This window comes from Macrotis lagotis, chromosome X, assembly GCF_037893015.1.
Source record: "Macrotis lagotis isolate mMagLag1 chromosome X, bilby.v1.9.chrom.fasta, whole genome shotgun sequence".
NCBI lineage: Eukaryota > Metazoa > Chordata > Mammalia > Peramelemorphia > Peramelidae > Macrotis > Macrotis lagotis.
Window position 1 is genome coordinate 286,818,696 of NC_133666.1, and position 18,507 is coordinate 286,837,202.

Here is an 18,507-nt window from a genome sequence, read left to right on the forward strand (position 1 = left end):
TCTTTCAAAAACAAGCATTATCTGTAATGGAGATAAAACAATAAAGAAGTCTTTCTAGTAAGATCAGGGGTAAAGCCAAAATATCCATTATTATCATTATTCAATATAGTTCTAAAAATGCTAGCAATGGCAACAGGTAAAGGAAATCAAAGAAGTAAACATATGGAAAGAAGAAAAAAAATGAAACCCCTATTTCCATTTTGCACACAATCTGGTGGTTTACTTATAGAAATAATTATAATTCCCTGATAAGGATTCCATTTAAAAAAGCCATAGTTAGTATTAAATATTTGAAAGTCATCTTACTAAGAAACTAAGAAATTCTATGAACATGATTACAAAACACTCTTCATACAAAGAACAACAACTAAGTAACTGCAGGAATAATAACTATTTATGAATAGACAGAAACAAATATAAATACAAATTATAATATAACCATGATTGATTAATTAAATATAACATTTACTGAAGAAGAAAAAGATTAAGAACATCAAGGGAACTAATTTTAAAATTTGGGAAGTAAGTAGGCCTGACAGGACCAGTTCTCAAATTATACTACTTAGCTATAAACATTAAAGCAATTTTGTAAGAAATAGAAATTGAATAGTTAAAAATGTATTGAAAAAGAGAAGCACAGTATTCAACTATTTGATAAATCCAAAGATACCAGTTATTTGGTACAAAAACCCTCTATCTGACAAAATTATTGGAAAAATTGAAAGCAGTGCAGATGAAACCATGCTTAGACCAATATTTTACACCACAAATCAAGATTAAGTTCAAAATAGATAAATGACTTAGACATAAAGGGTGACATCATAAAAAAATTAGAGCATGGAAGAAATTACCTTTCAGATTTATTAAAGGAGAAAGAATTTATGACAAAACAAAGGAACAGATGCATTGAGGAGGGAAAATGAATAATTTGATTACATAAAATATTGTTTTTTACATAAACAAAATCAGTACAGCTAAAATTATGAGAAAATTGAGATATTGGAGAAAAATCTTTTGCAGCAAATTTCTTAGATAGATATTGCATTTCTAAGACACACAGGAACAGAGTCAAATTCACAAGAAAAAGAGCATTTCCTCAGTTGGTAAATGATTAAAGGATATGAAAAGGCATTTTTCAGAGGAAGAAATATAAACTCTCAATAGCCTATCTATTAGTATTTAATAGTATCAATAGTATTAAAAATATTATTCCAGCCTTGATCATTAATAGAGAAATGTAAATTAAAACAACTCTTGAGGCACCACCTCACAGCCACATGAGGTTGACCAAGCTGAGAAAAAAAGAAAATGACAAATACTGGAGAGGCTATGGATAATCAATGACACATTAATCTACTTTTGATGATGCTCTCATCTGGTTCAAATATTCTGGAACGCAATTTGGAATCATTCCCCAAAAAGCTACTGAACAGTCCATATGCTTTGACCCAGTAATATTGCTATTAGGTCTATGCCCCAAAGAGCAAAGAAAGAGGAAAAAGACTCATATGTAGTAAAACTACATAAGGCAGTTCTTTTTTGAGAAATGGAAACTGAGGGGATGCTCATCAATTAGGGAATGGTCAAACAAGTTACAATATATGTATGTGACAGAATACTGTATAATAAGAAATGCTGAAAGGGATGGTTTTAGAAAAACCTGGGAAGACCTGTATTAAAACTAATTCAAAGTCAAGTGAACAAAACCAGGAGAACATTTTATGTAACAAAAATACTCTAAAAACAACTTTCAAAGATTTAAGAACTCTAATCAATAACAACAGAAACAATCAGTTCCAGAGGACTCAACTTCAGTGATAGCTCAGACTATAGACTAAAGTGCATTATTTTCTGGGCAAGCCTAAGATGGGAATCTGTATATATTTGTAACAAATTTTATTTTTATTGATTTTTCAAAGGGTGGAGGAAGTATAAGTTGGTAGGGAAAGAATACGCAACTGAGAATAAAACTGAATAAAACAAACAACCAAGTGATATAAAATAGGTAGCTATTTGGTTTAAGCATAAAGTGACTGAGGGGAAGTAAGATATATCAATCTGAGAGATGGATTAAAACTATGAGGGCTTTTTTTTTTTAGGTTTTTGCAAGGCAAACGGGGTTAAGTGGCTTGCCCAAGGCCACACAGCTAGGTATATGAGGGCTTTAAATGGAAAGGGAGTTTATATTTTACTTTTGAGATAATAGTGAATACTTAAACTTCTCATGAGGCACAAAGTTACTCAAATCTCACAGCTTCACCATCTTGTCAGGGTTTTATTTTGTTTTGTTGTTTTCTTTTTTGTCTCCCTTTCATAGAGCAGATTCTCAAATTATTTGAGATCTTAGCGATCATCAGCTTCATTTTACAGATGAGGTAACTGAGGCCCAGAGAACATAAATCTGATCCAATAGACCTAATTAGTAGTAGAAATTAATTTTTTCATGTTTAGTACAGTGCTTGATAAATGTTTAGTAATTGACTGCTCCCAGGTCAAAATATTATAAAGTTGATACTTAATGATTGACTGGAATCTAATACAACCCCCTCACTTTACAAATAAAGAAACTGAGGCCCAGAGAGATTAAGTGATTTGTTTAAAGTTGTATAAGTAGTAAGGTGCTAGGCTAGGAACTGAATGCCAAATACGGTGCTCTTCTATTTTACCACATCATAAGCTTTTCTCTAGATCTAATCTCAACTGACTAGTAGCTAATTTTTTTTTTTTTTGGCATTAGGTTGGTAAGTAAGAATTTTATTCTAAAAGGCTACCTTGCTATCCTGTAAATGTCAAATATAGCAGGTCAGTAAAAATAAATTATATAGCCAACAAATGATTTGTAAAATTCCCTCTACTTAATTATGTCAATTAATAAGCAGCAATTAATGAGCACTTATATAAATAGCTCTATGAGTCACTGTCAATAAAGATACAAAATATGATGACAAAACGTAAAATAGATTGTACTTGTAAAATAAAATAGCACAAATTTTGTTCCTCCTCCCCTAATTCCTTGCTTTGAGGTAGTTTGTCCTTAGGTTAAAGAAGCAATGTGGCACAGTGGATAGTGAGCTAGAATCAGGAAGTCTGAGTTAAAATCTGGTTTCAGATTTATTGTATAATCCTTGGAAAATTACTTAATCCCTGTTTATTTAACCTCAGTTTCCTCAATTGCAAAATGAGGATAACCTACTTCTTATGGTTCTTGTGAGGAGAAAATTAGGTGTTTGCAAAGCATTTTGTAAACCTTAAAGCACTATACAAATGCTAGCTATTACTCTTAGTAAAGAAAATTTCATTTTCTACTTTAAAGTTTTTATTTTCTCAAAAGTAAGTACCAAGAAGAACATGAACAATGTAATATTCATTATTGGCATAATAATGTTCAAGTGTTCTAAAGTAAAGTTGGAAGGGATTTTCTAACTGTTAGGTCACAAGGAATAGCCTAAACATTAAAAAGTAGATCACACAGAACCTCAAAAGGGATCAAATTCAAGTTACTTGAGCAAAAACAAACAATTCCCCCTTCAAATAAACAAAAACTCCATTTTAAAAAAACCCTCCCAAACCCACTCTACAACATTCCTAAGTGACTATACAACATTTAATTGAAGATCTTCAGTTAGAAGATTCTATCTCCTATAGCATCCTATTCTACTTTACAATATCACTAACTGAATTTTTTTTTGTTTTTTTGCAAGGCAGTAGGGTTAAGTGGCTTGCCCAAAGCCACACAGCTAGGTAACTATTATTATCTATTATTATTATTATTATTATTATTATTATTTTAGGTTTTTGCAAGGCAATGGAGTTAAGTGGCTTGTCCAAGGCCACATAGCTAGTTAATTATTGTGTCTGAGGCCGGATTTGAACTCAGGTACTCCTGACTCCAGGGCCGGTGCTCTATTCACTGCGCCACCTAGCCGCCCCCTACAGCTAGGTAATTAAGTGTCTGAGACTGGATTTGAACTTGGGTACTCCTGACTCCAGGGCCTGTGCTCTGTCCACTGTGCCACCTAGCTGCCCCTCTGGATTTTTTTTTAAAATAAAGCCAAAATCCTTCTCTCTGTCTACATTTTCTATTTATTACTTTTATTTTTGCCTTCTGACGTCAAGGCTAAGCAACTTGCAGAACAACTAAACTCACATAAGGTATATTTTGTGTGTGATGGGCTTGCTAAATTACTATCATGCACAAAGAAAACAGGCTCAAGGAAGAAGCTGCATTAGAGATAGTGATGTTGATGTCTCGCTTAAGCTCACTCTCTTTAATAATAATCATTTTCTGTAGTAAAACAGGAATATAGCCTTATCCTAATTCCTAGTTTTGCTTTCTCTGAAAGCAAAGATAAATAATAATATAATATTATGGTCACCTAAGGCCTTCATTTTAATGGACCACTTCTATTTTACCTGAAGTTCCTTAGACTCCTCTTGCTGGTTGGTAATCTTGCAAGTGAAGTGAAAATTTCTTCCAAAATCAACTGCCTATGTTTTTCATACCTTGAGAATACCTATTTAGTAGTCATAAGATTAAAAAACAAAACAAAACCCAAAAGATTAACATTTGCTCAAAACAAAAATGACATAGATTTTAACTTCCAACAGTATAATATTCCATCTACTATGTATGGTTGTTATATGTACTTGAGTCTGTAACACGTCCCTTTTCTAGCTATAAGTTCTTCAAGGGCAGAGATGGTTTCTGACTTTCTATTTATAGTGTCAATACATGGTAAGCACCATTTATGTACAAACAGTAAAAACATTTTAATCACCCTAAATGATCAATTCCTCCTAGAAAATATTCTAAGATTATGGCCACACATTAATAATATTTTTTCTATGTAATCCAAAAAGGATTTAATAAATCTCTATTGTGTGGAAGGTATTGTATTGGGCAATGCAGATAACAAAGAAAAAAACCCCAAATAATATCTGACCTCTAGAAACTTGAATTTTATTGGGGAAAGGAAAAAAATGAGAATAATTATGATTACTTTACTTCTAAATAGTCTTAAATCAATTATAACTGAATTTGTTAAGGAAAATTTTAATTTCAAGGAAAACTGTTCTGGATCATTATCTTCTTAATTTAACTGACAACAAAGAGATCTATCTATTAAATCTATAAAGCATATAATTCACCAAAATACAACAAAATCGAAGATTTTAAAAAATTATCGGGTAACAATAACCTGCAATATATCAGTGACATTTTTGTCAATATTATTTTCTCAGTGACATAATTAAACAACACCTACCAAATGACATAAATTATACTTACTGCAGTGACTAATTTGATGGCACATAACTGGAGTTCACTGACATTTTCTACAAAAAATGGTGTTATTCCCATTGATGATATCTAAAAAAAAAATGAGAAATCTCTCACTAGTATGAACCTATGAATGAACTTTTAGAAAACCCTGGGAATCATTCTGTATTTTTCTCACCAGTCACTCAACTGCCCAATCAGCTACTTATTCTGCTCCACTAGTGCTCAATTATATTATTCCCCACTACCCACCCCTCTATTACCTTATAGGGTCATACATAATACACAGCATTATTTTATCCTTAATTCTCCTAAGACAAGTAAAGCATCTCAGGATACACCTATTCAGTATTTGCAATATGATTCACTGGCTTATCTTTCAGAGAACCAAGTGGGCATTAACAAAACAACATTTGCCTATATTTCAAAACTGTCTTGGGCCAAAACAGTGTTTATTGCCTTACACTTCTAAGGTAACATTTTAAAGAAAAACACATTTTATTTGAGCCAGAAATTCTAATTTGGCATTGATAACGAATAAAGAAATATTATACCTACTATTAAATTTTAAGTTATTGTTTAGAAATTACACAAAAACTCTCAGAAATACTTGCCTGAAGAATTGTTGTATCAGTCAGGAGCTGTATCTCCAAAAGTTCTGCCAAGCTGCTAACGATATCACAAACTTTATTATAAAGCATTACGATTACTCTCTGCTTGTGAGTGGAACACTTGGCACGTTTTGCTTTTGAGGTTAATACTCCTCCTAAAACAATTTTTTTAATTAGGGGGAAAAATTATCGATAAAACATTCTAATATTAGAAATAAACATAAAATTAATGTATTTAAATTTTGAAAGAGCTGTGTACTTCTTATAGCAAACAGTATAGTCACCCTCCCATTCCCCACCCCACTTTCTCTAACATATAAAGTAAAGGTTATTTTCTAAGGTTAAAAAAATATTCTTTGTTGGTATTTAATTAGAAAAGTAAACAATGTATACAGTACTAGATAACTTATGGAATACTCTGTAGGCAATTAAAATTTTGATGCTACAACAAACATTTTATGTTCTTGATTTGGATCTAGATGACAGATTAATTGAATTCCGAATTTCACTGATTTAGTCAGTTTGGAATCATTTAATTTTATGCATAGCCAAAATTATTTAACAATATATGCTAAAATGTAAATTATTCAATGTCCAATATTTTCAAAGGTTATGGAAAAAGTAAGATTTTGAAAATTTTAATATAGCTGTTCACACAATTATAATTTCATTGTCAACTCTGGTAAAGACTATATGAAAATAGAGATTAAAAACAAAACCTGTAGAAGCACTATTTTTCCATATTAGTACAATCCAAGTTTTGCTGTGTTTAAAATATTTTATAAATAAATTCTTGTTGAAGTATCACAGATGACTGATTCAAGTTCACATTTATGATAAATATCAATGGTAGTATGTCTATATTAATTCTAATTTTAGTTTTATTTCAAATTATGATGCCACCTCAAGTAATCATGTTAATTATGTTTTTCACTTAGCTTGGAATAATGTATAACAGAAAGTTGTTATGAAGGACTAAATTAAAAATTGTGCATGTAAATAAAATAATGACAAACTAACCACCATGAGGATCCACTCTGTAGACAGGATCATACTGAGGATAAAGAGTATTTTGCAAATGAAATTTAGTGTATTGTATAACTCTTTCTATTACATCCTCAATATATACAGCTTTTGGCATGTTAGGTGATGTCATAATGTTGATAGCTGTAAGACAAGCATCTGCTGATTTTGTAACTCTCTCCATAATTAGGTCTCTCCACAGACGTTCTTCTTCTTCAGTGTCATTATTCTGCAAAAGAACAGACTGTTACTGTAGTAGAAATATTCACGTTTAGCTTTTAAAATACTGCATAAATGAAAATAATACTGGACTTTATTTTCAACTTTCACCACTGGATGGAACTCTATAGGTCAATAGTTATCCTCAAGGACAAAAATATTTTAGGTTGTTATATAAAAGTATTTCTATAAACTAATAGTCCTATGTTGTTGTTGTTATGAACTCTTATTCATATGGTCAAAACACTGTAAAGATTTTTCTGTAGTAGAAAGAGCACTGAATTGGGAGTCAAAAGACTTAGGTCTGAATTCCATATAACTTGTTATCTGTGAAACTTGATCAATTTATTTAACTACATGGGAATTCCTTAAAATAAAAAAGACTTTAGCTGAGATGATTGCCAAGGTCATCTTCTAGCTTTAAATCCTAAGAATTTGTTTTGGAGGGAACACAATGCTATTATGAAATCCAATGTATATGCATATTTAGGAAGACTGTTAATTGTCTGTAAACCAATCTGACCCAAATACTCATTCTGGCTGAATAAAAAATTTTTTTCTTTTTTTTTTTTAGTTCTTTTTTTGCAAGGCAATGGGGTTAAATGGCTTGCCCAAGGCCACACAGCTAGGTAATTATTAAGTGTCTGAGGCCACATTTGAACTCAGGACTGGTGCTCTATCTACTTCACCATCTAGCTGCCCCTTGAATAAAACATTTTCTGAAGAAAGAATTTTAAGTTTACTGATTTACATAAATGACTATTTTCATCAGTAGGCAAAAATGGAATTCTAAAAAAGGAATATTGAAGACCACTGAATGAAAAAGCATCAAGCAATTAGGTTGACTGTTGGGTATTGGGCTAAATATTAAGGATACAAATATAAATAAGCAAGAAAAACCTTTATCCTAAAAGGAGCTTACATTTACATTCTAATAGAGCAAGACAACACTGAGGGGGGGGAGCTAATGAGTGGATGTTTGTGTGTGTGTGTGTGTGTGTGTGTGTGTGTGTGTGTGTGTGTGTAAAAAGGTGAGAATGAATGAGTGAGAGAGAAGATGGGAGGCACATACATAATGGTATATTTTGTAAATGGTTGCAAAGTAGAATGTTTATCAGGTACTGAGAAAGATTGAGCCTAATTTTCATTCTGTCTTAATATCTAGGGTTCTTAGGGCAAAGTTTATAGAATTTTTATGTTTTTTAAATTTTCCTTGCAGTCTGCAATTATGGTTAAGATATTTATTTTCAATTAATATATTTATTTCCCATGATTTCCTAATCAAACCATCATGTCAATAGCAAAAATCAATAGTTTTAACTCCTTTTAATCTATTTTATGCTTGTAACTTTTTTTCTTAACATTCACTATTGTTAATATTTCTCAGACTATATCAAACAAGAGCAAAGAGAGTTAGTAATCACTGATTTACTGTTGTATTTATGAGAAAAACTTCTATTGTATGTATGCCTATCGGAGATGATGCTTTTGGTTTTATTTCGATTTTAAAAAAAGTCAGTAGTCTTGTATGCCTTTTGGTAGGGATTTTTAGCATAAATATTTGTTGACCTTTGTCTAAAGTTTTTAGACAACCATGATTTTGGATGTTTTAAAAATATGACACATTTTGATATTTTCCTAATGTCAAACTGACTCTTGTATTTTTAGGGTTTTACAAATGATTTCTTAGATGAATTGCTACAATCTCTTTGGTAGGATTTTTTTTAAATTTCTTTTCAAGGCAATGGGGTTAAGTGGCTTGCCCAAGGCCACACGGCTAGGTAATCATTAAGTTTCTGAGGTCGGATTTTAACCCAGGTACTCCTGACTCCAAGGCCTGTGCTCTATTCATTGCGCCACCTAGCCGCCCCACTTTGGTAGGATTTTATTGGACATCATTGACTCATTATTCATCAAAGATATATCTATAATTATTTTACGTTGTAGTACCTGGTTCAAGTATCAGGACTAGATCTGTCCCATAAAAGGGGTAGTATAATAGAATACTTCCTTTCTCACATTTTGATAATGGATGTATAGTCTGAATATTTAAGATCATAATATAAAAAAATTAGAAAAGGGGCAGATAATATGCCTTTCATGCAGTTAGGAGATGGAGTTAGGGTTAGAGGATAGAGGCAATTAGAAATGATAAAATAGATAACTGATTAACCATTTTACAATCACCACACAAATAAAATCACTACCATTTGTTGTACCCATTTTACAAACATCCATAACACAGATATGCATATAAATAAATTACTATCATTTGATTCCATCATTTTGAGAGGAAAATGGTAGTTTTATCTGAATATGAAAAAAGAATATTTAAAGTATTTGATATGATGCTTTTAACAATAATTTTAGAATGAATATTTATCACAAGTGAAGATAGGTCAGGAACAATGTTAAGTAACAACCAATGACAAATTAACTGATAAACTAGCTTAAATTGCTTCCCTTCTGACTTCAAACAAGGCCAAGTCATCCCTTGTCTTAAGAAACCATAACTACACCTCACCATATCTTTAAAACTATCATCGGGCAGCTAGGTGGCACAGTGGATAGAGCTCCAGCCCTGGAGTCAGGAGTACCTGGGTTCAAATCCAGTCTCAGACACTTAATGATTACCTAGCCGTGTGGCCTTGGGCAAGCCACTTAACCCTATTTGCCTTGCAAAAAAAAAAAAACAAAAAACAAACCCAAACAAAAAAAAAACTGTCATTATAAACCTCCTTTTTTTCAATCAAACTCCTAAAAAGCTGCCTATATTTAATCTCTATTTCCTCTCCTCTCACTCACTCTTTAACCATTTGAAGGTTAGCTTTTAATTGCATCTTTTAATCAAAACTATTCTCTTCAAAGTTACCAATGAATATCAAAATTGATATTTTCTTAGTCCTTATACCATCTGTTGCATTTGATACTGTTGATCAGCTTTTCCTCAAAATACTTTAATCTCTTATTAAATTTATTATAAGTATGTATATATATACATTTATTATATGAACATATGAATAAACACATTTTTAAAAACACACAAACATGTTTCCTTTGTTAAAATACAAACTCATTTTTATGTAAAAATTGTTTCATTCTATATATTTTGTCAAGCATAGAAAAACAGATTTAAATGCTAGCTGACCAGTATGAATTTTTCTATTTAAAAACCGTAAATAGGGGCAGCTAGGGGGCACAGTGGAGAGAGCACTGGCCCTGAAGTTAGGTGGACCTGAATTCAAATCAGCCTCAGACATATAATAACTGCCTAACTGTGTGACTTTGGGCAAGTCTCTTAACCTCATTGCCTTAGATAAAAAAAAACCCCAAAAAAACAAAACCTTAAATGAAAGCTCTTAAAATTTAAAGAAAAACTGCATTTATTAGAGTGAACTTTTTTGTTTTAAAAAAAATTCTCATTTAAGAACTACTAATCAAAAAATAAAAGATAATTGTAAATTCACAGACCAAAGCTAGTATAATATAATGCTAACAAAATTAAAAGCAGAATTATCTCATGTTAACTTACATGATTTAGCAATGTAGAAAGCTTGGACCCATCCTGAATATTCTTCTCCAAAATATTTAGAACTTTTACTGTTTTATCTGTGGCAAGCTATAAAGAAAATATAAATTATTAGAGTGTTTCTAGAAAATGAGATGAACATGCACCAATTATTTAATTAATTAAAATAGTTATTTTCAAATTTCTATTTAGGATTCCATAGAATAGAAAAACACTACTTAGTAGCAAAGAGAGAAAGCAAAACTTCCTTTTTTCTTTTTGGATCTCTATTATGTAAGTGTGATTCTGAGGAGGGAATCAACACATTGGATTTTGTGGGGTTTGTAGCACTAGCAAACCATGAGGGAATATAATAGGTTAACAGGCAATTACAAATGATGATATATCTAAAGAAGATTCATAAAACCTAGAGCATAAAAAAGGTTTTTAGAGATTTCTAGTCCAACTAGCCCCTAGATGAGTAAACTGGAGTTAGAGAAGTGATTATTTACAGATTAAAAATGCCCTGATGCCCATCTTGTTTACATGGATACCACTCTCTGCTGCCAATCATGAACATGTTTGTGCGTGATGCCACATTCAAGGCTCAAAAGCATGAAGGGAATTTCTAGACTCTCTACCTGTACATTAATAGGAGCTAGATGCAAAATGAATTAATTATACTTGAGGTTCTCCCAAATCTGAGAGAGTCTGAACAAGGTAACATCTGACACACTGCAGGATATCAAGTTATTTGTTAATTGATTCAATGATGTTTTAGATAAAAGGTCACAATGCGGTGGAAGTCCATGGTGTGGTGAGAAGAAAGCTAATTGCAATCTGAAGATAAGAGGTCTTAATTACATCCACACTATTTATTGGTTACTTGACTAGGAGCAACTTATTAAACTTTTGAAGTATCAGATTCCTCACTTGCAAAATGAATAGGGCTATCATTATCTGCAGAACCTAACATACAAGGCTATTGGGAAGATCCTTTGAGATAAGGTATGTAAAGTGCTTTGTCAAACTTAAAGAACCATGTGGATGTCAGTTATTTGGGCTATGGCTATATCAAATTAAGAATTTATTTGCTGGGGCGACTAGGTGGCGTATTGGATAAAGCACCGGCCCTGGAGTCAGGAGTACCTGGGTTCAAATCTGGTCTCAGACACTTAATAATTACCTAGCCGTGTAGCCTTGGGCAAGCTACTTAACCCCGTTTGCCTTTGCAAAAAAAAACCCTAAAAAAAATAATTTGTTTGTTTGATTGTTTTCAAGGCAATGGGGTTAAGTGACTTGCCCAAGGTCACAGCTAGGTAATTATTAAGTGTCTGAAGCTGAATTTGAATTCAGGTACTCCTGACTCCAGGCAGGTGCTCTATCCACTGTACCACCTAGCTGCCCCCATATTAATAATTTGAATGGAAGAGGAGCATAGTAGACTGAATACTAGAGTTAGGAATCAGAAAGACCTTGGGATCAAATCCTGCCTTGGACATGCCATAATTTATTGTATCCATGGCAAGGGTTTCTGTGTCTCAAGAACCACTCAATTAGTGACTGTGATTTGTGATACCACAAATCTTTGATATGCTGCATTATTGTTAGATGTTACTATGAAGAAACAATGATCTAAAAAAAGGAGGAAGAAACCTAGAAAAGAAATGGAAATAGAAAGGAAAACTAGAATAGGATTTAAGCAACCTGGATTCTAGTCCCAGCTTTGCCATTAATAAGTCTTCAAACCCTTTGCTCTTTAGTTTCTTTAGCTAGTATGATAAAGGTACCTCTTTCAATATCAATTACATAAATATACCCACATCTTTAATAATTATTATTAAAACTAGAAATAATTAAGCTATAAATAATTATTTTTACAGAGGGGAAAAACACTGAATGTGATATAGCATGGATTACAGTAGGGCAACAGTCCTGGATTTGGAGCATGGAGATCTGGATTGGAATCTCTATCTCTAACTCTAACAGGTGACTATTATGGTCCTATACAGCTCTCAAATTCTATAAAAATTTAAAATTGTTAGAATATATTTTTGCAACATTAAATGCCAACTCTTACAACTGAAACTGTTGAAAAGATATGTCTCATGTAAACTTTTAAATATCCTATTTAGAAAGTGAACATCTCCATATTTTTTCTTTATTAAAAAAAAAGAGTCAGGTGGTCCTGGGAATAAGATTTTAAAGGTTTCATAATAGATTATATAGTAAGATCTTGGTAGAACCTCAGAAAAAGAAGTGTACATAAATATATAACTTTAAAGAAACTCAAGTACTGAAGATTTGGATTTGCCTCACTGTGGTATTATAAATAAAAAATTTGGTTATAAAATAAAAAAGAAATAAACATAGTCCTCCTTATAATATAAATATCAACAGTAACAATCACCAGGAATATTCAATGCTGAATATTTAGCAATATCTGGCTTGTTTTAAAAAAGCAGAGTAAAACTATGATTAGTAAGTTCATTTAAAAGTTTTGCTGAAACATTTTTTCAAATTAAATGCTATAAAAAGGATAAAAAAATAGAAACTTTTATGAAGCTACCTCTTTCAATAACAATTATATAAATATACCTACATATTTAATAATTATTATCATTATGTTCTTAAGCTAGAAACAATTATTTTTACAGTGGGGGAAAGACATTGAATGTGATACAGCATGGGTTACAGTATGGCCAATAGTTCTGGATTTGGAGCCTGAAGATCTGGATTTGAATCTCTATCTCTAACTCCCAAGAAGTACATTAATTAACACATGAATTAATCTTTCAGGACCTGAATTTCCTAATCTGTAAAATGGAGAAAATATTTGTTCTAGTGAAATTATAGGACTGCTGACCTTAAGGTGTTATACAAAAAATGTACCACTAAATAGAATCAATATCATAGCATTTAAGTGATCTATGACTTAAGTACTAGAACACTTAAGTATATGTACAGCTTTCAAAGCAGTCACTCTATGTTCTTGGCCCCGAGGTTCAGAAGGACTAAAACTAAGTATCAAAGCAAAATTCTAGTGGATTTATGAATAAAAGAAATACTATTTTGCTCTTAGAAGAATTCTTGTAATTAAATGGGAAGAAATTATTAAATCAAAGATTAAGAAGGTTACCACCTTAATATTAAGATTAATAACCCCACTTTAGGTCAGATACTATCCAACATAGATTTTGTTTCTGTAACTTTGGTAATTAAAAAAATTCTTTTGGTGTCTTATTTCTTTTATTTTTTAGCATCTTTATTTTTTAGAAATATACATAAATAGAATGGCAAGATTTTGATTTATTCATGGAATGGTAGATAAAATATCTAGATATCTGTATAAGCATCTTACTAGGGTGCATTGCTACTTTCCTTTTCCCCCTAACATATATCCTTGAAAGCTAGAATTATGCCAAAATTTGTTTTCTCTTTAGGGTTCAACACACTATTCCTCAAACAATAGATGCTTCATAATTATTTTATTAGATACAGCTATGATCATGAAGAACTAAAAATTCAATAAACATCAAAATCATATTCTTTCAAAATTTTAGATGTAAATATGGAATCTCTAAAAAAATAATTCCAACCATTTATTACCAGAGATAGATATATGAATTTTAATTTAGAGATATACCTTATCCATTATTCCCATTGCTTTAATTTTAGCAGATTCACTGCCCAATTCACTAAGCTGATGTTTTCCTAACAGTAATTCCTGAGGAATTTCTTCATCATCACCTAAAAGAAAAATTCAACAGTTTAGGTGAAAGAAACATTTCATAATGGTTACATTTATTTTTAAAAGCATGTCTTGAACCGAACAATTAAGTCTTGGTCATCTGTATCTCTGGCTCCCTCTTTCCCTTTCTCTCAAACAAGAAATAGGAATTTTAAATATTTTTCTTAGTAGAACAGAAAGCCTGCTTTGGAAAATGAGTACTTTGCAAATTATGTCCTACCTGAAGTTGAAATTGAGTACTGTCAACCCAACACTTAGCAAAATTTGGTGTTTGGAGTGGAGAGCGATTAAGTCTTTCAAATTATATGTGTTTTAAAAGTCAGAAAAAATACCGTAAAGTCATTCATCAATTAAAAGACTATGGCAGCTAAACCTGCTCCTAATGAGTATTAAAAACAACTTTGTACAGGATAATAAATCCAGAAAATTCCAGGTGACTGCTATACTTATAAAGATCACAAAAATGGAGGTAATGAGAATGAGTGTTTGAGATCCCAAAAATGTGGAGTAAAAAGTTGTCTGGAACAAACTGGATTCTAAAGAGAAAACAATGCAAGATCCATCATTTTATGTTTTTTGAAGTAAAAGTAGAGGAAGGGATACAATTCCCTGTCTTATCCTAACAAGGAAATAGTTTAAAAAATTTACTTTTAGTTGATATGTTCTAAGTATCTGAACCCATATATCCACATGGTGTTCCAAACACTGTGTGCCATCTCTTGAAAATCTCATACTACAAATATTTACACTGATCCAGTTCAACCAATTCTTGAAGCTCCAACAATTCTTAATTTCTTTATGAAGTTTTCTCTTAATTATAATTATTCTAATTTCATCCCTATCTCACCATTTTTTGACCTCCCTTGGACCTGTCTATGTCAGGAAACCCAATACCCAATAATAAACTGATTTGTATTGTTCTTATTGCTTCAGTCTTGCCCCACAAATGTGTGTCATCTCCATTACATCAGGAATCTTATTCTTCTCTGTAAACCTTCACAGGACCCAGAAAGTATTGGCTACATAGCAGACATAGAATACATCTTAAATCAAATTACCAAATGCTGTAAAATCCATGTCTTCAAGATTTTCTAAAATATTCTCTATTGAAGCAGTAAATCTTTTAAATGTAGAAGAATCCATCATTTCTGTTGGGGAGAAAAAAATTAATTATTTTTATGTAGATAACTGACAATTTAAACTGAACACTAGGGAAACATAATAAAACTACTAAATTTACCTTCAGGTGTTAGTTTTGGTTCATAAGCTTTCCGTTTCTTTTGCTTTTCTCTTTTCTTCATTTTTCTAGCAACTAAAAATAAGAGGAAACTTTTAAATTAAAACTACAATTTAAATTGATTTCATTTTTATCCCACATTTTTTTGAAGTAAATATTTAAAGCAACAATGCCAATTGAAACAAAACACTATATTAATGCTTTTCTTTTGGACAAATTAAGTTATCTGAATCATGAAATTAGCTTATTAAAGACTTTAAAAATGATTTTAAGTTAGCCCTAATGTAAAATCAGGTAGCATAACAATTCCCTTGATGCTAATGGATTACCCTCACTAAGGCTGGGAGGAGGAGAATAATCTTCCATGTCTGAATCTGATGGGCTGCGATTTCGATAACGGCCACCACCGGAACTCCTTCTGCCTTCGTGAGAATGGCCACTTCTCCTATGATCCCCAGAGCTTCTTCTGTCACGCTCTTCATATTCCCAAGCTTTATCATCATCTTTGTCCTTCTTATGTCGTTTCCGAGAAGCTAAAACAAATTTTCATGACAAATGATATACCCCATTTGAAAGACTATCAAAATTTCTATAATATACTAGCTATAACTTTAACACAGTATTTCTAGATTTAAAGGTTTTTACATAAAACAAGCTTTTCTAAGATAGTGGTCTCCACACTTTTTTGATCACGCACCCTTATCATTAAGATAGAGCAGGCACTTTTAACTAGATGTATATTTATTTATAAGATACACACACACACACATATACATATTATTGTAATGATATATTATGTACATTATAACCATACAAAAGTTAAATGGGATTAAAGCAGAAATAAACAAGATTTTAAAAATATTTTTTTAAAGTAAATAAAAAAAATATTTTTTTACAATGTAATTGAATATGTTCCATTTTCTTTTTTCTTTTAAATTTTATTTATTTAATGTAATAGGGTTAAGTGATTTGTCCAAGGTCACACAGCTAGGCAATTATTAAGTGTCTGAGGTCAGATTTGAACTCAGGTCCTCCTGACTCCAGGGCTGGTGCTTTTATCCATTGTGCTACCTAACTGCCCCAATATACTCCATTTTCAAAAAAATCTCTATGTATGTCCTGGGGGATAGGATGAACTTATAAATAATAACAATTAGTAATTTGATCATTGTTCCTAGCAAAACAAGCAAATTTTTTTGAAATATTTAAAAAAAAACAAGATACATAACCATCAAATAATAGATAACATTCAATGAACACAACAGCTATTTGCCAGTAGTCATGTTTGTCTGTATAGTAACACCATACAAGGCACAACAAGCAAAAGTGAATTGTCTTCCATTTCAACTCAGCAGAAAATTTTCAACATAAATACATTCCTCTTCCTTTACACAGTTCTATTTAATGGCACCATTTCTTAATTTCTTCTTCAGGTTTGACAATTTAGTTGTGGTTTTTGTTTGAGTGAAAGAAATAGCAAAAACAACAGTTTGACTGGACTACCAAACAACAGTTTGGAATGAAGGAAGGGGAATAATATAGCATAAGGTTAGAAAGCTTTGTAGGCTACAGATCTGTGAAGGGCTTTAAATGTCAAAACAGTTTTGTTTATATTTAACTCTAGAGTCCAGAGGGGCTCAATGGAATTTACAGAAGGGAAAAAAGTGTGTGTGTGTGTGTGTGTGTGTGTGTGTGTGTGTGTGAGAGAGAGAGAGAGAGAGAGAGAGAGAGAGAGAGAGAGAGAGAGAGAGAATGAGAATATCAAATCTATGCTTCAGGAAAATCACATTGGCAAGGATGTGGAAGAAACAGGAATGAGGAAAGACCTATAAGAAGATCAATCAGGAGGCCACTTACTAGTGTAGGTAAGAGGTGATGAAGGCCTGATTTAAGTTGGTGGCTATGTGAATGAAAAGAGAAAACAAGTTTTATGGATGGAATGTGCTATATTAAGTGAGGAAGACAGAGAAGTCAAGGAGGACATGAGGATGTGAATCTAGGGACTAGTTCTTTACAAGAAATATAGGGAAGTTAGGAAGAAGGGTGAGTTTCTGAAGCAAAATCATTGATTAGTTAATGGGATTTATTAAAGTGATTACGTACCAGGAAATACTAAAATACATATGCCATGCCTGCTTACCCTTTAAGACTCAATCTATTCCATCCAAAACAGGAAAGGAAGGTCTGGGCAGGCAGGGGTCTCTTACTCACCAGTCTGCCCAGGGGCACAGAGATCAATCTCTGAGGGGTACCTGATACAGTCACAAGATGATCTTGGGGAGGTTATGTTGTAGGGGAAGATTTTTTTTTCCATTGGTACCTGTAGAGGACCTGCTGTGGGTACTTTAAGACTTAAGACTTTAAACTCTGAGGGTTGACAACAGGAAATTGGATTGGGGTGGGGTAGAGGAGCTTGTACACTGGAGGAATGAGGGAGTACTGTAGGTTAATGAGCAAAATTTAAATGTGGTTGTGTAGGAGACAAAACCCACTGGCACTCATGTGGGAGTTGAGATGCAACCCATCTTCCCACCCACCAGCTGGTTGATCACAGTGCCCTTTGGGTCATACAATGCCATGTCCTCATTTTGGTAACAACTGCTCTAAGAAACACAATAAGAAAATAGTAAGCAATAAATCACACTTTCAATTCAAGGAATTCAGTTATCTGTAAGAACTAACATATATCAAACCTCAAAATTAAATACCGTTCATGAAACAAAACTTTATTTTAAGTCCTGAATAAGAACTAACATCTTACATACATGGAATTGAGGAAGAAAGGAATTGTGGAATAGTAGCATGTACCCATTATGTGTGTAACCTAGCAAGAGAATACAGACTTTCTAAGATGGAAGTAATTTTTAGTGAAGAAGAAAT

General features: G+C 32.2%; 1 protein-coding gene across 6 annotated transcripts in view; it reads right to left on the bottom strand.

Moving 5' to 3' along the window:
• The window catches only part of NIPBL (NIPBL cohesin loading factor), a 250,516-nt gene that overhangs the window by 54,361 nt on the left and 177,648 nt on the right, over window positions 1-18,507 (bottom strand). For all 6 annotated transcript variants that reach the window (XM_074201749.1, XM_074201753.1, XM_074201750.1 and 3 more), the window contains 9 exons: window positions 15,957-16,160; window positions 15,631-15,702; window positions 15,449-15,538; window positions 14,286-14,389; window positions 10,664-10,750; window positions 6,910-7,141; window positions 5,893-6,044; window positions 5,288-5,368; window positions 4,414-4,514 (listed from right to left, as the gene is read on the bottom strand). In XM_074201749.1, the coding sequence (XP_074057850.1) occupies window positions 4,414-4,514; window positions 5,288-5,368; window positions 5,893-6,044; window positions 6,910-7,141; window positions 10,664-10,750; window positions 14,286-14,389; window positions 15,449-15,538; window positions 15,631-15,702; window positions 15,957-16,160 (1,123 nt within the window). The remainder of the gene's footprint in view (window positions 1-4,413; window positions 4,515-5,287; window positions 5,369-5,892; window positions 6,045-6,909; window positions 7,142-10,663; window positions 10,751-14,285; window positions 14,390-15,448; window positions 15,539-15,630; window positions 15,703-15,956; window positions 16,161-18,507) is intronic.